The sequence below is a fragment of the Urocitellus parryii genome, chromosome 10 (assembly GCF_045843805.1).
Source record: "Urocitellus parryii isolate mUroPar1 chromosome 10, mUroPar1.hap1, whole genome shotgun sequence".
Lineage (NCBI taxonomy): Eukaryota > Metazoa > Chordata > Mammalia > Rodentia > Sciuridae > Urocitellus > Urocitellus parryii.
Window position 1 is genome coordinate 87,873,564 of NC_135540.1, and position 27,625 is coordinate 87,901,188.

A 27,625-nucleotide genomic window follows, 5' to 3' on the forward strand; every position below is an offset into this window, starting at 1 on the left:
GATAAGTGACAACTTTAGGAAAGAAGGAACTGGAGAAGCAGAGTTTGCTAAAGGGGACAAGCTGGAGAATGAGCAACAGGATATGGGAAGAACAATAGTATTAGTAAAGCCATGAAATGTGCTGGCATCCACTCAGAAAGTACCCGGGGCTGTAAATGAGCAAGTTCCGCTCCTGGGTTGCATTAGCTCCAGAGGGCGAAGCAGACTATTTCCATGCCCCACCCCTCAGCATCCCTCAGTGTCCTGGAATTCTGAACATTACTAATCCTTCTCCAAGGAGGAGTAAATCCACAAGAGGAAAATTCTTTCAAAAATCTAGGATGATGTTTAATGGGTGTGTATTCAATACTTCATGATACAGTGGGAAAATAGGTGAAAGGAAGCTAGCTGGTCACTTTGCATTTTTTTACTAGTAAGTATGAATATTCCAAATTACTCCACTGAATTGCCCATTTACCTTGTTTTATATTACAGTGTCTGTCATTAAAAGTGTTGCAATGGAGACGCTAGAGTTACAACTGTGGAAGTTCATTCATCATGCTGGAGGGGATAGCTTAGTGGACAAAATGCCAGCTTTTGTGACCATGCCACTCCACGTCTAGAAGTTAACATGCAAGTGGCACTGACTCAGCAGATCATCTCCTGAATGAAGTTAGTTCCAGAGAATTGACTCAAATGCATGGAAGTCCTTTGGACAATATCTGTAAAAAATTTGCTTCTCCTGCCTGGATAATGTACATACATTGTAAGAACTTTTACAAACTTGGGATATTCCTAAGTTCCCTTGAAGCATGAGATATAAGATAGCCCAGGATCTTCTAGCTCAATCTTAGAATTGATGCCCTGCTCTAGCTAGCCTTCCCTTCTTATGGTTAGCTTCATACTAAGCTCATATGGCCTTCCCCCAGCTACTAGTTTTCGTTCAGCCATGTGGTTAACTGTCTGTAATAGTCTTTACTCTTTCTTCACCCTTATTCTTAGCATAAAGTCAGTCATGCACTTGATGCTCTGACTACTCTTTTATGATCAAATATTGTACTTTTATGATTTATTAACTATTTTATAATGACAAACTAGGAATGTTAAGTAGTTCCTGAAAATAATGCTACACTGTATAGATCAACAAATAACTAGAATAATGGTTCCATTTAAAAAAAACTGTGATCTTAAAAACATATCAACTAAGTTTATATCAACTGAAGAAGTCTTTATTCCAGTTACAATCTCAAAACAAATGTAGCATGCATTAATTGGGCAGCCACTATGTGTCAGATATCATTCTAAGTATTACCTACTAACCTAAAAAATATTCTGCTATATTCTAGTGAAGATGGCAGACAACTATAAACTGATACTAAGTGCTATCTCTATGGTTCATTAAAGTACTGTAGAAACTAATTTTATGCATACCTTGGTAGCTTCTACTTTAGTCTAAATATCTATTTTAGAACTGAGCTTCTACCTTAGTCTGGATTTCTACCTTAGACTAAATATTTATTTGTGGGTGGATGTTTAAGAAGTAAGTGATACATAGTTAAAAATATAAGATTCGAGCCTGCACTGTGGTGCACACCTCCAATCCCAGTGACTCAGAAGGCTGAGGCAGGAGGATCACAAGATCAAGGACAACCTCAGCAATTTAGTGAGATCCTTAGCAATTTAGCAAGACCCTTTCTCAAGATTAAAAAAAAAAAGTGTAGCGCGCTCGCCTGGCATGCGTGCGGCCCGGGTTCGATCCTCAGCACCACATACCAACAAAGATGTTGTGTCTGCCGAGAACTAAAAAAAAAAATTAAATAAATATTAAAAATTAAAAAAAAAAAATTTAAAAAAAATAAAAAAAAAAAGTGGTAGACATTCGTGGGTTCAATCCTCAGTATAATATATATATATTTGTGTGTGTGTATATATATATATATTACTATGAGAAACTGGACGAGTGAGATTAATATTAATATAAGCTAATATTATTCATGCCTCAGGATCTTCTTGCTATGATTTCTTCTTTTACTTTGTTCTTCTCCAAGCCCAATTCAAGATTTCATCACCACATTCTTCACCATCATCTCTCAAACATTATCAATCTTTTTGACACATCATGTACTCCTCCTCCTTCTACTCTTCCTGACTTCTCCTAGATGGGACTGCTTCCATATATGCTGACATTCCAGTTATGATAGTGGTCCAGCCCTCCCTGTTCCAGCTACCTCTGCCATTAGATCATTATCTCCCTCTTTAATACCTGCTGCTAATTGTATTTGTTCATTTCCCACACATAAGCATGACGTGGTCATTTTGGTGATACTTTATTCCTATTGTCTGGTTATGTGGAATCTGTTTTTCACACCAATTCATGTTTTATCTGTAATTTCACTTTAATTTACTAATTCTTATATGTTTTATTCTTAAATTCTCAAGATGATTATTAATGAAGTGGAAATCTAGTGATCTTTAGTTATTTCTAATAATTTTCTGTCCTAAAATTTCCCATTAACCAAACCTTTTTTCTTCAGGATTATTGCAAGACTGCTTACAGAGCTGTACTCCAACATTCAGCACATCTTTGCATCTGGTGAGAGGCATTAAAGGTGGAAAACAAGGCTAAGAACAGGCCTTGATCCCACTGTCTTCCCTCAAAATATCTTCTGGCCAGGATCAGGCAGGCTGTGGTGTGGCCAACCCAGCTACATTCAAAACAGCTCCTCACTGTACTAGAGCCCTCTGGTGGTAAGAGAAGATCCACAGTAGGCTGGTCAAAGCAGAGAACCTCAACCTGGTTATACCCAGGGGCCCCTAATCCTTCTGGCTCTTTTTGTTCATTTGGCAAGCTCAATTCTTCCCTCCCTTTGGGTTCAAGAAAAAGACATACTTAAGAATACGAAAATAAATTAAATTCGGTTGAAACTAATTTAAACATTTATTCTCTTCATCAAACTTAATTCATTCCAGAACTTTTACTCTCCCTTCATAGTTTGTAAATAATCATCAATTCAAATTTAAAGTCTAGAAATTAACAATATCTGATCAGCAGCAAAGTGATTAAAGCTCTCCTTCAAGCCTTGACTAAAGCAAAAATTATAACTATCATCTTCAATGCAGAAATATTACATGGCAAGGGTAAAGACAGAAGAAGAGTATAATCATTTGGTATGTTCAAATATAAAACATATTAGGGAAATTTCTAGATCCATTAAGTAAAATTGCAATAACTTTTCTGTTTCTATTATTGCCTCTCAGGAATCAATTCTCCTTTACATAGCCTAGGTGACCTTTAAAAACACAAGTTGTTCATCTCCTACTCTCTGTCACTCTTGGCTTCTATCAAAGTCTTCACCTTGGCCCTCAAGGTCCCACATGAACAAACCTTGGCTACTTTCCTAAGAGCATTTCCTATGAGTCTCTCTCATAACTTACTAGCTTAATAAAAATCAGAATAATGTGACCAACTCTCAAATATCTGTGTTCTGGAACATGCTAAGCATGCTACTCTTTAAAGACTCTTGTATGTGTTCTTCCCCTGGTAGGAATGTTCTCCCAGATGTTTCTTTGATTTATTTCTTCATCTCATATAAATCTGCATCAGTCAGTGTCCCTGCAGGATATGGGTTACTCCTTAGACCATTATATGGAGAGAAATTACTAAAGGAATTTTACAGGGGGTATGTTCAGGATTAAGAGAAAAATGAGCTGTCAAGGCACTTGTAGATTAGAAACAGGAGGAAGCCTTTACCATCCCTAAGCCTGAAAGGGCAGGTGGAAGGAACTGATTTATTGCAGCCCACTGAGAGCCACAACCCTTTCCAGAGGTTCCCCTGCAGGACATGGGGGAAGTGTTAGAAAGCAGGTAGAAATACAAGAGAGAAACATTTCCTGGCCTGATCTTTTTCTCCTCCCTTGAATCTCTGAAAGGTTCCAAGCCTTGCCAGGAGCCAGTGGCTGAGAAACACATTAGTCCTCATTAGTCAGCCTCCTGAGGCCAAAGTAGGGAAAGGGAAAAATTGGATCAGATAGGCAAATGGAGAAAGGCCAGGACAAAGGCTCTATTCAAAAGATCACCTCCTAAGAAAGATCTTCACTAATTAATCAACCTAAAATGGTACCCCATTAAAGCAATCCTTCAAGCCTTGGCTGAAGCAAAAATTATAACTATCATCTTCAATGCAGAAATACTACATGGCAAGGGTAAAGATAGAATAAGAGTATAATCATTTGGTATATTCAAATATAAAACATATTAGGGAAATTTCTAGATCCATTAAGTAAAATTGCAATGACTTTTCTGTTTCTATGCTTGCCTCTCAGGAATCAATTCTCCTTTACACAGCCTTGTCTAAAGCAAAAATCCACTCAATTTGTTATTGTACTTCTCACTACCTGATATTATATTGTATTGTTTGTTTATTTGCTCTCACACTCACATAAAAGCTCTGCAAAGGCTGGTATTTTGTCATTTGTATACATTTCTGCATATCTACAATTTATAAAAATTACTTCATAGCAAGTGTTCATTGTTTATTGAATGAATGAATGAATTTAACATTCCCTTTGCTATTCAAAAGTATTTATGTTTAATAAAATTAGAAAAATACAATATCTCTAAAGAGTTATAGTTGACTTAGTCACACATAAGACCTGTATACTATAGTCCTTTCTAAATTTCAAAATATCTTTCTTGCTAATTTACCCTGTAGAATAACAAAAATTTAAACATTTTTGTGATAAAGAAATATAAACACATTATATTTCATAAATTTTATACACAAATATAAAATAACAGAATCTTAGAATTGGAAAAAACATTAAAATTCTTAGCACAACCCCACACACAATACATGGACATTCTTGACAATGGTCCCTTCATAGGTAAAGAATAAAGAGTGAATGTAATACCTCTCCCAGAGAACATATGTTCATAATAATTACAGCTGTTCATGTATGATTTTAGCTATGGTATTTGATCTATTACAATTTAATGTTTAAAAAGGAATAGAATACTCTTTACATTCAAAATGGGACAAAAGTTTATTTTAAAAACACTAGCAAATAATTCTCTATGATATCATATTTATATTATTTGTCTACCTGATCAATGGAATGAGAGGAAATTCACTATATCAAGAATGGCAACTTAAAGCAGCTCTTATTATAATTAAGGTTTGTGTTTGGGTCTTTTTATCCTATATATTTAAAAAACAAAAACTCTGTATCTAAGTCATATTTTCTTTCTTCCAGACCAAACATTCACAGTTCATTGGACCAAGTTTCCTAGGCCATTCTTTGTGGAAACAACATCCAGATGCTCTTTTGAACATGGTCTAGTCCATCAACTTCCCCTTTAAAGTCTTAGATGGCAAAAGAGTTCTTCAGTGTGTATATGGCCATTGCAGTATAGTGGTTGTCTATCATTTCCTCTTACCTGGACCTTCTATTTTCATTGACAAACTTAAAAGTACAGTTTTCTTTCACTTTTCCCCTCAGCCACAATACATTACTGATCTTCACTGATTTTGTTCTTTTGTTTTTGTTTTTATTGTCATTATTGCTTATTTTTTGAAGCCTCATTCTATTTTATTTTAATTTCTAATTGATTTTTTAAAAAATAAATGGTAGCAGAATGCATTACACATATGGAGAACAATTTTTCATATCTCTGGTTGCATATAAAGTATGTTCACACCAATTTGTGTCTTCACATACATACTTTGGCTAATGATGTCTATCACATTCCACCATCCTTGCTAACCCCCTCCCTCCTCCCTTATCCTCCCACCCCTCTGACCTATCTAGAATTTGTCTATTCCTCCCATGCTCCTGCTCCCTACCCCACTATGAATCAGCCTCCTTATATCAGAGAAAACATTCGGCATTTGTTTTTTTGGGATTGGCTATGTGCTGCAATTAGAGCAGGAATTACTCTGCTGATGACATTCTACCAAATAAGTCACTAGAGACTTACCCGCAGCTACTATGATAATATCTGCCAGCTGAGTGTGGATCTTCAGTTGTTCTCTGGGAGTGTATCTGTGAGCTATGGTGACAGTTGCATCACCTGCAATGCAGAGAGTTTTCATTAATGATTATTGTGCTTTTCCAAATTTTATGAAAGCTCTAAATCTAGAGGAATTTTGGATGTTATCTAAGAATAGAAAATATTGTTTTGACATGTCTAAATCCAGTGAGAGAAGGAGATTTGGATGAACCAAAATATTGCACCTTTCACCAGGCACGGTGGTACAGGGCCATAATCCTAGCGGCTTTGGAGGCTGAGGCATGAAGATCACTGAAGCCAGCCTCAGCAATGGCGAGGCACTAAGCAACTCAGTGAGACCCTGCCTATCTATAAATAAAATACAAAATAGGGCTATGGATGTGGCTTAGTGGTCAAGTGTCCCTAAATTCAATCCTCAGTAATAAAAATAAATAGATATATATATATCCATTTCAAATGGATGCAAAGAAAAATCAAATTAGGCTGAATGAAGATAAGTTCTGATTGTCATGGAAAAACTATAAATCCTAAAAATCCAGAATTTGAAAAGTCCATATTTAATGTTTAATGGATTGGCACAGGAGATATTCATTTGCTTTCTAATGACAGATAAATAAATTCAGAAAACAACAAGATAAGTATTCTACAACTGAACAACACATTATGGAAATAAGATTAGAGATGAATTCTGCCATGAGGACATATCAAGGAAGAGTTCTTAGAGGAGGCAAAATATTTTAGGTATTTTAATTATGAGCATGATTACCAATCATTATGTGTTTAGAAAATGAAGAGGTCTAGACTATAACAAGAAGCTTCTGTATAAAAACTTTAATGGAGTTATGGGTGAGTAAGAGAGGTAAGCAGCTTGAGGCATTCCAAGGTTTAAAGTGTCAACCAGGAAAGAGGAGTGAGGAAAAAGTGATGATGTGGAGACGTTGAGAGGGACTTCCAGTGAGAGTGTGGCCATGTGAGACACTGTCTCATTTTCCTTTTCCTGGAAGTTGTGCAAATGCTACATAGTTCATAACAAAAGTGCACTATCTCCATATCTAGAAAAATTAGGAAACATATTTTCACAGACTCCAAAAACATGTAAGAGTTACCAAAAGCAGCACTTACTAGATACCTCATAGGGATAGAAGTAGCAAAAACAAACAACAACAACAACAAAAAAAAAAAACATGCAGGATTCTGAGTGACAACAGATCTTTGAAAATGAGTATCAAAATATACTTGATTGAAGTGAAGGGTTTACATCCAAACTGGGGGGAAAAAAGCCCATCTTTCTTAATTACAGCAGAGAAAATAAAAATAAAATCAGAAGAGCCCTCTTGGATCAGGTATAGTTCAAAGTGTGTTATATCACAAAAGTTACATAGAGGAGCCACTACAATAGGGAGCGTCATGAAAGCAGAGAGGCCACAGGCTGCCTCCCCAACCTATGGTGGAAATATTCTGCAAACAGCAGATCCACAAAAATCTTAACTCATTCAATTATGAATAATAAAAAGGACTGGATGAAACATCAATAGAAGTCTCTACATAAGGGAAAGCCCAGAATTTTGAAAAGTGATGAAACAATTCTGATTCAAATAGGAACTATTATAGTCATCTGGCAGATAATTATAGGCACTTGTACAAATTAATAGACCAGCATACCAAAAGAAGCGAATTTTACCATATGCAAATTTTAAAATAAATAAAAGCATATATTTAAAAAATGGCAGAATCAAGAAAAAAACAAAAAGAAAAAAAATTGTAAGGAATTTACCAGTTTATCAATAAACTCAACAAAAAATGCTGTCATGGAAAACTTGAACATTATAAACAAACACTATATCAAAATTTTTAAAAATTAGAACTCAAGATAATAAAAAGTGAGAAAAAAAAGACTTGAATCAATCAAAATTGACTTATAATTGTCAACACCAACATAGTAAAGATCCTGGATTGTAAAGATTTTAAAAGAAGGAGGAGGGTGGGAGGAGGAAAAGGAGGAAGATAAGGAGAGAAGAAGAAGAAGAGGAGGAGGAAGAGGAGGAGGAGGAGGAAGAAGAGGAGGAGAAGAAAAAGAATCCTATGAGTAAGCAGGCCAAATTTCCAATTTTAACATTCAATTTCAAAAAATTATAGGTCAATATCCACAGAAATTCACATGAAGTCATTGGAAGTCAAGAATTTTAGACCAGACAAATCTGGCTCTCAGATTAAAAAATAACAAACAATTCTGAAAATGAAAGAATCAGGGAATACTGCTTACCAAAATCTTTCCTCAGGAACATGCTAAAATATATACTTCAAATTAATTAAGATGAGTTTGAGGAAACTGGCCAAAAGACTATCATAGAGTTCTAAATATATTTCATTATATAACTAAGGTTTAAAACTATGTGAGAACTAAAGTGACAAACTACTCTGGTTTGAATGTTTACCTCCTACCAAGCTCATGTTGAAATTTAATTGCCATTGTAGCAATATTAAGAGGTGGCACCTTCAAGAGGTGTGCAGGTCATAAGGGCTCTGCCCATATGAATGGATTAATGTCCTTTGGCGGAAGTGGGTTCACTACAAAAGGATGAGTTCATCCCCCTTTTGTCTCACTTGGACCCTTCCTTGCCCTTTTGCCTTCTGCAATGGCATGGTACAGCAAGAAGACCCTCACCAAATGCCAGTACCTTCATCCTGGACTTCTCATCTCCTGAACTGTGAGGGAATAAAGTTCTGTTCTTTATAAATTAGCCAATCTGTGGTATTCTATTATGCCTGCACAAGGTAGACTAAGACACAGGTGAATGTAAATGATACTTGCTTTGACTATGCAGGAATAATGCAATTAACAGAATTAAAATTGGAAGGAAAAAGATAAGAAATTTAAGTTATTGCTTAATATGCTATAATGGGAATCAACAAATATTCAAAAAGCTAACCAATGATAGTTTTAAAATATTTAAAAGTATAAATACTTTGAAAGTTAATTTTTATTGGCAAACATCAGTTAACACATAAAAAGAAATGGAATCAGATTATCACTTATTTTATGAGTATCAGTAGATACCATATAAAGAAACAGAGTACTATATGGTGCACTGTATAGTGTTATAATTATTGAGATAACCAAAACCTTTCTAAATATTAGAAAAAAACATAGAAAAGAAAATAATGTAAAAAATAAAAACCACAAACAAAATAATGTGATGATTATGGCCACATATATTTGTCATAGCAATAAATATAAATTTCTCTAACTCATCTATTTAAAAGAACAATATTTGCAAATTGACTCACAAAAAATATGGTATACAATACAAATCATATTATATATGACACATTTAAAGTTACTCAGCATTCAGAAATGCTGAGAACAAAATATGTTCAAATACAGCAGGTAAAATGACATGTACAAAAAGAATGATGCTCTTTCATGCAAGAAAAATTTCAATATTAAGTAGGACAAAGAGGTACACATTAAAAAGCATGTGGGAGATTCAAAAGAAAATACAGCACTAATAAATATGTAATTAACAAAAGAAAGATATGTAGAATTCATAAGTCAAAATTACAGATGATAAAAATATAATACATTGTATTTGCTGAATTTAATTCAGCCTTCATAATTCAGGGAAGACAAGAATGTAGAAAATGTAAATAACATAATTAATAATATCTATCCTAAGTGAGTCGGGCTGGCAATGTCCATGGAACATATCAAAGTCACATTTAGATTTTATTGATTAGAATTCATGGCTACAATGATAATCAAACCATAGAAAGGGAAAAGCTTTGAGCCTGCTATTTGGTAGACCTGATGGTGTCAGCAAAAGAGAAATGACCCAAAGAATTTAAAAGTAATATGTTCCAATAACAACTCAGGCTCTTCTTTTCTTAACCTGTCAGTGAGCACCTTGGTACCTATTCCTGATTTTGGCTCCTAGCTTCCCTAGTAACTATATTCTTATTTAACCTGTCTTACTTGTCATTGTGAAAATTCTTGTCATTCTTATTTCCCATTCTGATCCCCCATTGACTTTCTTTAACTAATCCTCTGGCTTGCTACATCTAATCCTTTCTATCTCCTCAGGTTTTTCCCTAGGGTTATCAGTACTAACAAGTTGCAACAGCTACTCCATAGAATGATGCATATCTCTGACCCTTAGATGACTTTTTCCAACTCTTAGTTGTACCCCTGTGTTGTATATATGATAATGCAGGGGTCTAACATTCTGTAACATAGATCTAGATTTTTAAAAAAATTATAAAGCAAAGTTTTAAGCAACTATTTTGTGCCTCATGCTTTACATCATGTTTTTTTTTTTTAAACTAAGGAAGAATAAAATAGAATGTCTCTCTTGGAACTTTAGTTTTGCAAGAACTCAGTAATTAACTAGTAGGAAAGATATGTTTGTTAGTGCATAAAATCCACAGTCAATCGAGAATTGCCTACTGGGAGCCATCAGAGCAGTTTTCTAGGCTATCAGCTCTCCTGAAATTTATGCAAAATCACATCCTAGCAAAGACTGGTTGATGCTTAATGTAGAATGCAAATTAGAGGAAAATGTTTATATTAAGAAACAAAGCTAGAACAAATAACATGATCTTCTTCATTTTTAAGTATCATTCTTTTTTTGTTAAAGTCAACAAATTAGCGGGTTTTAAAGACATTTCCAGGCCCTTTTCTACCTTCTTTAATTCAATAATCAAGAAAAAAATCCCAGAATCCCCTGGCACAGTGGTTCATGCCTGTAATCCCAGCAGCTTGGAAACCTAAAGCAGGAGGATCTCACTTCAAATCCAGCCTCAGCAACTTAGTGAGGCCCCAAGCAACTCAGTGAGACCCTGTCTCTAAATAAAATATAAAATAGGGCTGGGATGTGGCTCAGTGTTTGAGTGCCCCTGAGTTCAATCCTCGGTACTAAAAAAAAAAAAAAAGAAAGAAAAAAAGAATCCCAGAATCATGCTAACCATTGAGGATACATAATTCTCTACTATCATGGAGGAAAATATGGAAATAGAATTATAATACAATGCACTAAGTTCCATGTTAGAAGTATCAGTCATAATGTTGGCACAAAACATTATTATCTATTACATCTGAGAAAGACATCATGGTAAAGAGCTTGGATTATATTTATGTTATGTTGTTATCAGTGTTATGGGAAGCCATGGATGCTTGAGGCCTACCATGTAGAAAATTGACTGTGTGGAAGATGGGACAAGGGTGGATGCAGGGAAACTATTTCATAAATATTATAATGTTCCAAGTGAGAGATTGTAGTTGTCTGGACTAGGATATTAACTGGAGAGGTGGTGATATCACAGGTATATTATACACAGTTTACTAGTAGATCAGACAGAGTATCAGAGAAAGAGAGAAGAATGAACTGAGCAACAGGGTGAATTGATAGTGCCAGTTACTAAGATAGTATGTTAGTCAGCTTTCCATTACTATCACAAATATCTGATATAATCAACTTAAAAAGAGAAAAAGGTTATTATGGCTAACAGTTTTAGACATTTCTGTCCATGATCAGTTGGTCCCACTGATTTGGGCCGGTGACGTATATCATGGCAGGAGTGAGTAGTGGAACAAAACCACTAGAAAGAGGAAGAGACTGGGGTCCTGCTATCCCCTTCGAGGGCATGGCCCCAATGACCTAAAGATATTCCACTATATCCCACCTTCTATAGGCTCCACCACATCAAATAGTGCCTCCTGGGAAGCAAATCTTTACTACATACACTTAAGATACAAACTATATTATATGGGGAAGACTATGAGGAGTAAAATTCAGAATGAAAGCTTGTATATGGTCAGTTTGAAATGCTTATTAGCCATGCTAGTAAGATTGCTGGGTAGATAGTTATATGATTAGGAAGAATACAGATAGTATTTAGAGCTAAGGGACTGCAAAGGATCACCTAGGGAATAGCTAAAAAGGATGAAGTTAATTCCTGGTCTCATTCCAACATTTTGAGCAATCATTTTCAATTCTGACCATGTTAGATTCTTCTACGGCACTTTCTAAAAAAATAATGATCTTCAGGTCCAACTCTTAAATATTTTGATTTAATTTAATTGTATTTGGGTGTAGGAAGCTATATTTTTAAGGCCCCCTGATGATTCCAGAGGTAGGTAGGGCTTGAGAAGTTAAGAAAAGGGGAATGACTCAGGAAAAAATAATGAGAAAAAATGTCTAATGGAACAAGAATAATACTTGTGAGTGGTAGCTTAATTTGTGCTTCAATGATTTTTAAAAGCCCTATAAAAGTGGCCATTTTGTTAAATTAAAAAGCATGTTTTGAATATTTCTCAATCCATTGTATAATTTTCTGTTTATAAGAACACATGGGATTCAAATTAAAAAGCTTTTTCTCAGCAAAGGAAACAATCAATAATATGAGGAGACAGCCTACAGATTGGGAGAAAATCTTTACCACATGCACCTCCTATAAAGCATTAATCTCTAGGATATATAAAGAACTCAAAAAATTTAACACCAACAAAACAAATAACCCAATCAATAAATGGGCTAAGGAATTGAACAGACACTTCACAGAAGAAGAAATACAACTGATGAACAAATATATGAAAAAGTGTTCAACATCTCTAGCAATTAGAGAAATGTAAATCAAAACTAAGATTTCATCTCACTCCTGTCAGAATGGCAATCATCAAGAATACAGGCAACAATAAATGTTGGCAAAGATGTTGGGGAAAAGGTACATTCATACATTGCTGGATGGACTGCAAATTGGTGCAACCACTGTGAAAAGCAGTATGGAGATTCCTCAGAAAACTTGGAATGGAACCACCATTTGACCCAGCTATCCCACTCCTCAGTTGATATCCAAAGGTCTTAAAATCAGCATACTATAGTAATGCAGCCACATCAATTTTTATAGCAGCTCAATTCACAATCGCAAAACTATGGAACCAACCTAGGTGTCCTTCAATAGATGAATGGATTAAAAATGTGGTATATATACTCAATGGAATATTACTCAGCTTTAAAGAAGAGTGAAATTATGGCATTTTCCAGTAAATGGATGAAGCTGGAGAATATCATGCTAAGCAAAATAAGCAAAAATCCCCCCCAAAAAAGGCTGAATGTTTTCTCTAATATGCAGATGCTAATTTACAATAAGGTGGGGACAGAGGGACACTAGAGAAGAATAGTATTATCTTAGATGAGGTAGGAGGAAGTGAAGGTAGGGGAGAGGAGGGGATGTGGGGATAGGAAAGATAATAGAATGAAATAGTCATTATTAATATATATATATATATATATATATATATATATATATATGACTGCATGACCAATATGATTCTACAACATGTACACTCATAAAAATGAGAAATTATATTCAATCTATGTATGATATATCACAGTGCATAAATGCATTCTACTGTCATGTATAACTAATTAAAATAAATTTAAAAATTAATAAAAAACATAGGAGAAATTACTTTTGTTTTAATATCAGAAAAAAATGTTTTCTTTTTCCTTAGCATATGTTTTATTTTTAATCCAAAAGATATTAACTTAGGTAACTAGTCATTTTTTCCTGCTAATGAGCTCTCAGGATAAAATTAGTGACCCAACCATGGCATATGTAATTTAGACTCAATTAAATACTTTACCAAACATATATTCAGCTCCAATATATAAAAAGCTGTGCCTGATAGTGGCAATATATCCATGGGGTTTTAATGATGTGTTTATTTTTAGTATAAGTCTTATCTTTGGCTCTATATAGCTCCAGTCCTTCCTTCCCCTTTTTCTTCACTAGTTCTCATTTGCATTTGTTTTGTATATTGCCATGTGTGCATGAGGTTGAAATTTTTAGTTTTAAGTACAGACTCAGGTAACCTATAATAAAAGCATTCCTTTACAATAATAACATAGGTAGATCTCAAAATAGAGTATAATATTCATATGTAATTGTGATTAGAATTCATTCATTCCATCCAACACCTAAGCTTTTTATGTAAAGCTCTACTTCTCTTTTGAAGTAGTCTGCACAATTACAGTTAGTGAATCATTTATACCTCATTGTTTAATGACTGTCTTTCCTACTTGATTTTAATCTCAAGAGGACAGAGCCATATCTGATTTATTCACAACTGTTTTCTCCAAACTTAGCAACAAAGAAATCATCCCCTGTATAAGAAGACAACATTGCAAGTTCACAGCTTGGGGTGGGGGGAAGTCTAAAAAAAATAACAGATCCTCAGTGTTTTACTGGAAAAACACTGAGATCTCTTTCAAGAATGTCATCAGTGCCAGCTCCCCCTCCTCTGCCATGTCTGCTGAGATCTCCTTTACTCTTCCCGGTGGTCATGAGGCAACTTCCTCCCTGTTTAATACAAGATGACTTCTGGATGAAGGGGTGTTTTAAGTAAAACTTTTATACAAAGGTCTATTAATTCTAAATATGAAAAACTTGTAGGTGGTGGGCATCTAGCAACTGCCCTCCTTCCCTTCCTATCTGCATACTGAGATTTTTTTTTCAATAAACAAAGTGTCATATTTTAAACCCTAATCTGTGGTCTTATTTTCTTCAATGCTGGCATGGTATTTGGCACATAGGAAGCAGAACAGAATTTTATTGACTGATTGACTCAATCCATTATTATACATGAAGCCCCACAGTAAATTTCAGCAATACAAAAAGCCTGTAAAAAACATTTGTCAAGAAGTTTACATTTACTATGTGTATATGAGAAGTGAACAGGTAAGATAATCAATATGCTATATGATAAGTGTCGTGATGGTACCATACCCAAAGCATGAAAGTTAGATTTGAACTGCATCTGAAGAAATGGTGAGAGGTGGGAAGAAAGGAAATGTGTGATGGGAAATGGGATTCCATGCAAAGGGAACAGGATCTGTAACCACAAGTAGGTATGAAAGAGATGGTGTGTTTGATAGCGTTTGTACTTTTATGAAATTTCAATATAAGACGGGGAGAGAGTGACAAGAGAAAGGTAGATGAAAGTGGAGTATATACCCTTAAACAATGAGGCTCATGGACATTAGAAATACAATAAATATCTAGTACTCTGAAGTAATAGAGAAAATGAAAAGGAAAGAGAAAGTTTGGGATTTTGCTTTATATTTTAAATAAGTTTTAATATTTCAATAGTGTAATAGTTCCAGTTTTCTGATGAGAATACCTATTTTCCAAGTATAGTGTTTACCAGATACTAGCTAACTAAATTTATGAAACATTGAAAATAAAAACGTGCTCCTATTATTCAATTTAGATAATGAGCCTAGAATAATCATTATTACTTTTCCACTAATTCAACTACTCAGACTCAAAGTTGTAATTTAGTAAAGTCTAATCAACATGGAAGCATCACAAAATAAAATATTTCCAATATCTTGTTAAGAGTAATTTTCACCTTGGGATGGGAGTAGCAGAGACTAAAATGCCTGCCACCACCCCTGCCCCAGTTTGCAAATGCTTCCTTCCTTAGAGGCAGCAAACATCCCACTTCACTCTGCTGCAGTAAGACTAAGAGCTTCAGTTCTCGTGGTGTGATCATTTTGCGTGACTCTGCATTCCTAGGCGTTCCTACTTGTCTCCTCTCTTGAAACCTAACAGTGTTGACCCAGCCTGGGACTGGGCAGAGCTTAATCACACATACCACTTGCATCACACTGCAGTGCCTCAAGCATCCACCACTGAGTTACTACTACCTCTGTCAGTGGGGGATAATGCTCCTAGGCTGGCAAAAATATTCATTTTCAAAACTGAAGTCAATTCTCACAAAGGAAAGGCATTCAGGGGGCAAAAACTCATGTGGTTTTCCATTTAGATAGTGGAATTCTTGAAGAAAAAGGCCTGCTATACAGAAATCACAACAGAAGGTAGGCACAACTGTAAAAGTGGATGTCAATGCAGAGCCAGCACATGGAGAAAACATGCCTACCAAGCATGAGTCCTGAAGAGGCCAACTGGCAGCTTCTGAAAATAGAGGACAAAGTTTTTTACACTGATGTATCCCACAGGGATTCACAGAGATTAAGTACTGAATGAATATCAGCTGAGTGAAATAAAAAATCTCACAGCAGGTATGGTGGTATACACTGTAATTCCAGCTACTCAAGAAGCTGAGCCAAGAGAATCACAAGTTCAAGGCCAGCCTCTGCAATTTATCAAGACCTTGTCTCAAGATCAAATAAAAAGGGGCTGGGGGTGTAACTCAGTAGTAGAATGCTTGCCTAGCATGTATGCAGTCCTAGAGTCAATCTCCAGTACTGGGGAAAAAATACATATTACCAGGCTTATAGGATTCTAAACAAAATAAGAGGTTGTGCTTTCTTTGCTGGTCTTGCAAATACTCTTTAAAAAAAAGTGTTCCTGCACTGATGCCACAACCTTTTAGTTAAAGGAGGACGATGTAATCCATTTTGTGACCATTTAGAGGGACTTATTCACAGGAGATAGCATGCATAACATTAACAATACAGAGAGAGTAACTTACTCTAAAAGAATTCAAAATAAAATCTTAATTCCTCCGGTGACAATAATTCCTTGGTCATTAGGGCACTGTGTTATCTTGAAAGAAGAAAAACTGTTTTAAAGACATTGCAAAGTTTCTCTCTTCCTTTCTCATGGTAAAGCTAAAAACAGACAATGTGCTAAAGCAATGGTATTCAGTTTCCATTCTCAAAGGTGAACTGGGTAGGTCACTACAAAGAAGCCTCAAGAATACACCGTGATTGGGCTGGGATTGTGGCTCAGCGGTAGAGCAGTCCTCTAGTATGGGCGGGACCCGGGTTCCATTCTCAGCACCACATAAAAATAAAGGCATTGTGCTGTGTCCATCTACAAAAAAGATTCTCTCTCTCTCTCTCTCTCTTTCTCCCTCTTTCTCTCTCTCTCTCTCTCTCTCTTAAAAAAAGAAAAAAGAATATACAGTGATCTACTAATGGTCACAAAGCTATTCAAACAGCCTAATAATTAGTGGAGCTAAGAAGAGACTTTCCACTGTTGATCACTTTATATCAGTTCCCTTTACCATGGGCATCCACAAAAATATTGTTTTGTACCACTGAATATCCAAATTTACCCTACTTTTATATCATGTCCCTTCATGCCCCATCACTACCATCAAGACCACAGTTCTAGGAGAAGAAGAACCATCTCTCACCTCCTGTCTTTAAGCTAAGTAATGGCTCAAATGCCCAATCCCCTACAGAGCCTTCTGTAAATAGCCTGTCCTCAGCAGGAGGGAATCTCTGTCCTTGCTTCCTCTGAGGGTTGAGTATCAGTCTGCCCTACTCTTTTACTTCAAGATTTTAGAACGTCTTCATTTCAAATGTTTCATGCCCCAGGAGAATTAAAAGAAGTTTTTCTTCACAAAACATCTGAGGTCCATGTATTTACTTAAAAAAAAAAAAAAAAAAAAGCTAGCCATTGGTAGATACTTATGAATCAAGCTAAATTATAGTTTGGCCATTTTTCTTTTACAGCAATTATCTTTGGCTTTCAGACAAAAATGAATGATTAGAGTTTGAATCTCTTCTGGCAAAGAAATACACAGCATGAGCTGAATGCTTAACTTTGTGCGTGTCAGTAGAACAAGTTCTATAGATATGAATTTGCAGAGTTAATCCTCCTTCATTATCTCCATTAGTTAACAATGCACATGGAGTCACTGCACATAATTACTGCTCTACCAGACAGGGACATTGAAATATTAACTTTCCCACAGATTCAAAATCTTCAGTAAGCAGCTCTTAGCAATTCATCATATTAATAATATATGTCACCACAGTCCTATTAAATATTCATGAGATTAAATATCTGTTTTGGAAACCATTTTTGTAATATTTGTTATATTTTAGATTCTATAATTATAACTGAAGGATAAGGAAAACAACCCCCAGGGAAAAGGGGGAACAACAACTCCCAAGAAGAAAGGAGGACAATGGGTCCGGAGGAGTCAAGGAAACAATGGGCTCTGAACTTTCACAATTTCTCCTTCTACAATATTTCCCTGACTGCTCACCTGACATATTCTGCTATAATTAAGTCTATATGGTTAAGTATCACTACCCATGCTGATATGGTGATTAAGTCTCACTTAAACCCTATAAAAATCAGACCCTTCTTGTAACCAGTTGCCATGTTCTCCCCTGAAAATGTGCCATTTTGTTGCTTAATAAAGAAAGCTTGCTGATCCATTGAGGTCTATTCCCTGTTTCATTTATTTTTGCTTTCAATAACGGCATTTAGGTACCATGATAATAAAGGTAAGTTTAACTGTCTGTTTATAACCAGCACTAAAACTAAATCCACATTTATTCAATTTTTAATATGTTTTCAAATGAGAATATTTCATTACACAATGTATAAGATATTTTTAAAGTAATATGTTTTTATCCTACAATTCACTCTTCAGAGCTCATTACTACCATTAATTCATGCTTATCTTTCTCATACTTACATAGCTATTTTTACTACACATGTATGTACCTATAAATAATCCATATATAATAAAATTATATGCAGTAGGATTACTAGTCTAAAATTGCAATAAAGAGGAGTAAATTGATTTTCTCAGGTATTTTGTAGGCAAATAACTAATTCCAAATTGAAACTCAACAAGAAATTAGCATGTAATACACTGATGTTTATATAAAAATGTACACACTGTAAAAAGTATTATTTGGCATATTAGAATGTCACATTTCTAATCAAATACTTTGTAGGCTTTTATAAAGTCTTTTTATTCAAATTATTACAAAAAAATAGATATGATCTAAAAACAGCAAATAAAAAACTTAGCAGAAAAAGAAAATAAAATTTCAAATAAAGGTTAAAAACATATCATTAACCTCAGATCATGTTATGTTACACTTTATGGCTGGAAACATAACAGGTTATTAAGCATATGATCGAAACAATAGCTACAGCCACAGCTACTTGTAGCAACTTAACTTACTGTGTATTAGGCACTATTATTAGCACTTAACATTTATATCTCATTTAATTTTTTTCTCATTTAATTTTCACAATAACCAAGTGAAATGGATGATAACATTATTTGCATTTTATAGATGAAAAAGAGGAGGTCTACACCAATTAAATAACTTGCCCAGGGTCACAAGCGTGGCAACAAAAGAGTCTGACTCCAGTTCTTCCCTTCCAACCATAACATCAGCACCAGCTCCCAACTCTGAACCCCATTTGCTCCTGGGGCCTTGGGTTTGTCCTACTAAGTCTCTAAAGCTCATTTCCTTTAGCTACAAAGATGTAAATAACGTTAATATATACTAATTATTGAAAAAAATGAGATAGTTCATAAAAAAGTACTGAGAAAAACATGAAACTACACAATGTTGGTTATTATGTTATTGATTAGAAAAGACAACAAAATGTTGAAAATAATGAAAAACATACTGACTGGCTTTTAGTCAAAATTGTAGTATACCTAGTTAAATATTCCTCATTATCTTACCTTGCTTAACTCAGAAATGACTACGTGAAGGCAAACTGAATCAATATAATTATTATACCTAAGAGATAGGGAAGCCATAATGAAATAAGATAGAAGTGAACAGTGAGGCTACGAAAGTAGCCTTGTACATGAGCATCATGAAAACTGTTGTACTATCACATGTGGTCTTTCAGAGAGCTCTTCAAAACTAAGTCTTTTAAAAGCTCCCTGCTTTTAAAAGCTCCCAACCCTAACTTACAATGTCTATACACACATAGTGACTTCTGACAATATTTAAATCCTTAGCCCAGAAAGGGAAAATAATATTCAAATCTTCATCATTCATCAATTTAAATACATTAACATTGGGTTTATTTTTTCATTGGCTTCATATTTTAAATATGAAATATTTTTCATATATTATGAAAAATATTTTCAGATATGTCAGCCCAGATCCTAAAATAAGTATCACAAAATTTTAATATCAAGAAACTAAAATTCACTAAGGTTTATAATGTTAAGAAATGTATATACCTATATATAGTAATATGTATGTTGTACATAAGCATGTTGTCTCTCTCACTCTGATTTAATATTAGAAAACCAAGAAAATCCCCTGGTATTTTTGGAATTAAACCAATGAAGTACTTACTACATCAAAGACTAGGAAAAAAGATTTAAGAAAATAAGCAGTAAAGGAAGTATTGAAAATTTCTTGACAAATACAGACCAATAACTACTTCTATTAAGAATATGAAATTAGTTTTTTATCCATGTTAGAACAAGATACAGAATTTAACAGAAAGCAATGGGATGAGTAACCTTTTGTTTTCTGCCCACAACACTGACTCAGGCAACCATGAACAATGCCCTCTTACCCTTTTGCTAAACTTCTTTCTCACCCTATCCCCATCCTCATTCCTGCGGAGCTGCTCAGCTATCACAGCTATCAGGATATTTAAATAAACAAGGTCCTGGGATGATGGTGTGATGACAGGCACCTAAAGAATGTAGCCCCCATGCTCTCAAACACCATCACATTTTGCCTGGGCTTTCTTAGAGACTTGGGGTATCACTACTCACAATTTAATGGCTATTTGTCTGTTCTAGATAATCAGTTAACCCTAAGACTCAGCTTCCTTGTCTATAAAGTGAGGTAACTAGCTTATTTGTAAAGTACTAAGACCTTGCCATTTTAGGAAATCTACATCCAACTTTCCAAGGTTCTGATAATTTTCTGAGGCATGTGATTTTTAAGTATCTTGTGACTTTTCAGCCTTTCTTGATGACTATAATGACTTAAAGAAAGTATACAGTCAAAAGAAAAGAGGGAAAAAAAAGAAACAACAGGGCCACATATTTTCAGCAATTCTTTAATCACTTTCAAGGCTTTCATACCATTAGATAAGGAATAAAGGAAACCTTTAATTGCAAATGTCCACAAGTATGTGAAGTCAAATTGTTAAATTTTTACTTGATGATGGAAGATGAAAGAAAATCTAAGAATATATGGAATCTGCAAGGTCCTACCTACCTCCTGGCCGTTCATGCTCTCCATCAGTGTGCAAAAGCATGGCAATAGGCATGCCTACATTCTTGGATCTTCCAGCAACAACCACATTTTTCCCAAATGTTTCAATTCCTTAAAATACAGAGTTTGGTTTAAATACAGAATCAACAACAAGAAAAAATTAAGCATCAGAACACTCAACTGAAACATTCTTTAAAAAGTTCTAATTAAATTTGGATTTACGAAGCTTGTTTCTAACATGCCCACATTCAATTATTTATAAATATTTATTTTTATGCTTCTTGGATTTGTCACTTTCCCTTTGATTATGTCCTCATTTAAAAACCACAAACATCCTCAAGTTGCCATCAAATTAATTTTAAACATTGAGATTCACTCGAAGTTAGAAGTGCAAAGCCTTAAAATACATTAACTACTAATTACAAAATAAACCAAGTACAACAATATCAAGCTTCACTGGCAATCAAATTTTGAGCAAAGCTGGAATAAAGTAAGTGAAAAAAAAAAGGATTTTGCACAGTGCTAATGTACTTCATTCCATACAAAAGAAGCACCAAACTTTCCATCTTAGAAAGATGAAAAAGATAAAGCCTGAAAATTCATATACTCTACCTCTTTGGGGCTCAGTTTCTTCATAAGTAAAATAAAGAAGTTGAAACTTAGGGTTTTCTAAGTATAATTATTTCAGAGTATGATTCTAGGATCTGCTTTCTCTTGGAGATTTTGTCTCAGAAAACAGCAGATTAGAATAGAGAAGATGCTGCCAGATAGGGAGGTGATAGTGGTGGCAGCAGGAAAATCATCAACACACAAAGCAATTTGAGGTCAATTAACATAGAGGTAAATATCTCTACACTCCCAGGCAGTCTGTGAGAGCAAGACTGTATATGGCATAGTAGAAGAACAAATGTTTACAGTGAAATCTTAGGTCAATAGACATGGCTTCTATAAGAACAACATGTTAGTTTATTAATGGAAAATATAACTCATTTTGAAAAAGTTTTCATCCAAATGCATGAAATTTATAGTTTAAAAGTAGGGAAATAAACTACAATTTGGAAAATTTACTCCCTATATGTTACAACTGCAGTGCCCATAACCTGGCACGTGGACTTCATTCAATTTCATTTTGGATTTGGTCTTTGACTTCTATAATCTTATACCTATCTACAGACTGAAGTTTTGTGGCTTATTATTTCTGTCACTTTGCAGGGTTAAGGTAATTCTATCAAGGCAATCTGCAAATGCTCATTTCAGGACCTAATACCTCTGTCCATCAGACCCCAAGTTACCAACCTGTTCTTTTAATTATTTCCCAAACAGCACCAGCAGTGGCAGGTATGAGAGAATGCTGATCAAGGCACAGTCTTCCAATATTGATAATATGAAATCCATCCACGTCTTTTTCTGGGGAAATTCCATTGCATATTGTTCGCTCATCCACATGATCTGAAAAATAAATAAAATTGGTCTCATTTTAAAATTGCTGTTTATGTGGAAATATGAAATGTGAAATATAGGGACCAACAGTCACATCACTATGGTTCAGTTCCAGAAAAGATGCAACACCTTTACTCTTTCCTTGCCATCAAAAATCAAGCCAAGGGGGTCTTGACTAATAGCTGTTATTAATGACTCTTAGAGTATGTGCTATTATAGGGTCAGAAGTGGCTGGACTGATGAGTCTTTGCCTCAAAAAGTTTGCATATTAAGAGTATTTAAACCCACTTTACTCTAATACAAAACATTTCTGTTAATAGGTTTCTATTCAATACTTTGAGCACTGCAGATTAAAGGGGCTTTATTATTGTGTTAAAAATAGCCATCACATGATTAATTCAAGTTTCCTCTTAAGTTACATAAGGAAAAAGCAAATGTCCAATACACACTTTCCATAAAGCATTAATTAACACATTCAAATCTAAAATATCACTATGGTTTGCTAAGCATAAGGAAAAGAACACAACCTGAATAATGAACTAATCAACTGATATATGGCATACCAATCATCTCATTTAAAAAAGTATTGACATAAAATAGGTTCTTACTATTTTATGAAGAATCATTTAGTTTACCTTTATCTCAATAATTAACTCATGTGCCTAACATATTTGGTACGTAAATACTTCTTTGTCCATTACAAAATGAATGCCATTTATACAGTGTGTGTGTGTGTGTGTGTGTGTGTGTGTGTGTGCGCACGCGCGCGCGCACTCGCATGTGCTTTCTGGAGAATCAAACCCAGGACATCATACATACTAGGAAAAAGCTCTATCTAGACATGTTTCTTCTTCTTTTTCATATATATATATATATATATATATATATATATATATATATATCCTAAAAGCACAAGTCCCAACTGTCCAACTGTTTTTAAAGAATTATGTTTTGTTTCTGACATCTTTGTATTCTAAAGATGACAACTGCCACCTTACTTTAAATATATCCAATTTACCATCATCAAGCTATGAAACTCCATTAAACATAAAAGTAGACACTTTAATCACTTTCAAATAGAAACACTTTGGAATGTCTCTCTCATCAATAGTTTTTCATTTTTCATAACTTCACTCATTCTATAATGAGCAAGGTAAACCTCATCTATTTTCTCTAAAGCTAGAAGATCATTACAGATTCTAGCAAAACTTTAAATAATTACATGTTTAATTTACTATTTGAGGACAAAAATCATGGTTCCATTTTTCTAAAATCTGGAAGATGATGATGATTATGAAGATGGTGATGAGTCTTTTTTTAGTCATGCAGAAGTTTCATGATATAGATATTTTTGCAATAATTCAAAGGCTTTATAAATGAAAAGAAAAACAATTATATTTGAAATTCTCATTTTCTAATAAGGGCCCAAGTTAGTTAATTAGTGAAAACTCTACTAATATATGTATGATATATGTATGAGCTGATCCATTTATTAAAAGAACTCAAAAAGGGCTCTTCTTTAGATTTTAAGAGCTATTTCACCAATAAACCTGAGCTACATTGACTTTTAGCATCTACAGCTCTGTGCTGCCCATTCACTTAAAGAACACTGAAAAGACCTGCCCTCTATGTCCTTCCTTCATTTCTTCCTCAATCCTGCCTCCTTCCCTTCCTTTCTTGGTATTGTTTATTTGTTTGTTGTTTTGCATTTTTGTTGTTATTGTTGGGTTGTTTTTGGTTTTTGGTTTTTGGTTTTTTTAGTCCTGGACATCCAGCTCAGGGTCTTGGGTATGCTAAGCACATGTTCTACCCCTGAGTTATACCCTACCCTTTGTGTACCTCTTGTACTTCGTTTTTAAAAATCTTTGGGCCACTGATAAAGAATGTGTTATTTAATAAACAGAATTAGGGAAATTCCCACGTGAACAAAAGGGATTTTTGCTTTATACCACCCACAAAAGTAGGTTCTGAATATATTACATTAAAAATTAATGTTTATGACTCAAATTTAACAAACTATCTTTATGAGAGCAAAGTCCTCTTATATACTTACTTAACTTCTACTCAGCTCATACCTTAGGTCATTATTCCATAACAATTTTGTCTTGAGCTACTTAAGTGTTAGTAGTTTTAAAAGACAGATGTGTGGACATTCAAATGGTATGAGACAGGATTCATTTAGCTAAGGTTATTTAGTCTAAAAGGAAGGATTTCATATGAATAGAGGAAAAAAGATTAAGATCAGAAAAATTAAGAAATCCAATTCATTTGAATGACTTACCTGAAGTCACCCTTAGGACATATGATTAGAAGATTCACTAATACCAGTTTTGTCACAGTATTTATAAAAACACTTTTGGTTCTCAGAAGCAATTTTATAACCTTACATTGGTAAACAGGACACTCCTGATCTCTACTACTCCAAACCCCAATCATCTATCTGATCTCATCACTAACTACTCTTTTCTCAATTAGCATCACACTGGTCTCCTTGTTCTTCCTCAAAAAAGTTAGGCATTTTCCCACCTTGGCTACAGCCTTCTGTCATGGAAGGTTTTTTTTTTTCCTAAAAACAATCAAAAACTGTCTTGTCACCTTAGCTAAACTATTACCTTCATTCAAATGTTTCCTTTTTGTAAGCAAGGAAGAAATTTTATTTATCAGTCTCCAAAGATAGAAAGGAAAATTCTGCATAAGACTACATAAATTGTAAATGACATTTAACAGATATCACATGAGAAAGTGCCTTCAATGCACTATTTCCAATTGCAAAAACTTTTTAGAATATAAAATGCTTAAGCATAAATGAAAGAAGTAATCAATTAGACTTTAGGAAATTAAAATTTTTATTTTATCAAAAGATTTTAAGGTTTTACTGTTAAGAAAACAGGACTGTGAGAAATATTTACAAAATATGTATCTGACAAAGAATTTGTATTTAGATATACATAAAAACTTCAAAAGCTCAATAATTAAAAGACAAGTATCTTAATTTCTTAAAATGAGCTAAATATTTAAACAGGAAATAAAGATATCCAAATGGACAGTAAACATGTGGAAATATAAGATTACTAGTTACCTTAGGGTGAGGATGAAAGGTAGGAAGAGGGAATGAGTAGGAAGTGGCATGAGAATACTCTCTCATTTAATGAAAATGTTCTACATTTTGATAGTTACATAAGAGTTTAAGTTAAGTACGAGTTTATATTTTTCAAAATATGTGCAAAAGTAAACTTACTAGTGTGCATTTCAATATACATAATTTCACATAAAAATCTTAATGTTGAATATAGTTAATAATGTACATACTGAAGTTTTGTGGTATATTAGTATGTTCTTAACTTTAAATGCTTTAAAAATAAGATGTTTGAGGGGTTAATAGATGGATACATATTTGACAAAGGAAACAGCAAAATTTTAACAACTATAGAATCTAGGTTGAGGGTATATAGGTATTCATTATACTATTTTTTAAATTTTTCTGTATGCTTAAAATTTTTTATAATAAAATGTTAGAAAGGGAGATACAAATACAACCATTCCCCAACACCCTTATCCCTTTCACCACAATATATTGTCTTTTTTCCCACAATATAATAACTTCTAAAAAATGTAGTTGCTCATTTATGATGTTTATTTTTATCTGTCCTACTACATATTCACAAGGGAAGAAATATTTGTCTGATATATTCCTACCACAAAGAACAGTGCCTGGAAAACAGGGGTACTCAATAAATATTTCCTGAATAAGTGACTATTATTATCTCTACTTTACAAATAAAAAAACTAAGAAAATACTGGTGGATAACTGGGAACAATTAGAAGAGACTACCAGGAGGAAAAGTTGTGTGATCCTTCTATATACTTTGACATCCTTGTTGTAAAAATATTTAAAAAAAAAACACAGGGGCAGGGGGTGGTCATAGAATCTTGATTTATTGACCCTATATAATCTTTCTAAAAAATATTTTTTAGATGTTGACAGACTTTTATTTTATTCATTTATTTTCATGTGGTGCTGAGAATCGAACCCAGTTGCCTCCTCACGCATGCTAGGCAAGTGCTCTACCACTGAGCCACAACCACAGCCCTATATAATCTTTTTAGACATCTGCACTGTTATATTCTACAATATAAATTTAAGGTGAATGACTTGTGTTTTTTGTTTTTTCCTTTTACTTCTATCTTTCAGTACTTGAAAAATCAAAAATTTCAGGCAAAATTTTATGCTAATAAAGTCCATACTCTTAGAGTGTATATAAAGTCTTTGAGAATTCACTCATTTATTCACTCAACAAATATTTACTGAGTATCTTCCATGCCCAGGGCATAGGATAATAAGTGAGCCAACAGACAAAATTCTTGCCCTCTGAAATTTATTCTAATGGAATAAATGTTTATAAATTAAAACAGTTTGTCTAATCAAACTATTTAACTACAGTATCTTAATGGATTATTTTCTAGAAGTAAATGAGAGATAGAATTCAATGTTCTCAAGCTAATTCAGTGTTCTCAAACTGATTAATATTCTCCTGGCTTCTATATCAAGATTTCAAGACAGAAAATACTTATCTAGTGCCTACCACTTGCCCAATATCATTTAGTAGTTGTTTCATCATTGAGGGGTAGACAAACAGAAAAGGAATGGGAAATGACTCTAACCTCACTGGGCTACTCCACCTCCCAAGTTGAAAATATTGTGCAGCAGCATGGAGGTGGAGTGGGAGGTGTTCTCTAGGCCAGAAAGGGTGCATCTGGCTCTCCACCCTTCCTCAGCCTCCCTCTCCTACAGCCACAGAAAATGCCCAGTAAGATTCCAGACAGGCTTACTTCACAGGCTATTTTAAAAAAATTACTGGGGTTGGAACTTACACATTTTGCTAAAGTTGTTAACCTGTGCCCTATATGATTCTCTTGGATGAGGTGTTCGGATATGGAGATCCTAAAATTGCCTTATTCTTCTAAAACTATGTTGAAAACACTTTGGTTTATTAAGCCCTTTGTTTCCTAGGCACTCTAATAACTTTACATAGAAAATTCTTCTTCTTCTTCTTCTTCTTTTTCTTCTTCTTCTTCTTCTTCTTCTTCTTCTTCTTCTTTTTTTTCTTTTTTTTTCTTTTTTTTTTATTGGTCGTTCATAACATTACATAGTTCTTAATACATCATATTACACGGTTTGATTCAAGTGGATTATGAACTCCCGCTTTTA

At 34.2% G+C, this 27,625-nt stretch overlaps 1 protein-coding gene across 1 annotated transcript in view; it reads right to left on the reverse strand.

Moving 5' to 3' along the window:
• Positions 1 to 27,625, reverse strand: part of Mthfd2l (methylenetetrahydrofolate dehydrogenase (NADP+ dependent) 2 like) — a 102,511-nt gene that overhangs the window by 46,268 nt on the left and 28,618 nt on the right. Inside the window, exons 4-6 of the mRNA XM_026408468.2 lie at positions 22,273 to 22,425; positions 20,980 to 21,087; positions 5,957 to 6,049 (exon numbers count right to left, since the gene is read on the reverse strand). Of these exons, the coding sequence (XP_026264253.2) occupies positions 5,957 to 6,049; positions 20,980 to 21,087; positions 22,273 to 22,425 (354 nt within the window). The remainder of the gene's footprint in view (positions 1 to 5,956; positions 6,050 to 20,979; positions 21,088 to 22,272; positions 22,426 to 27,625) is intronic.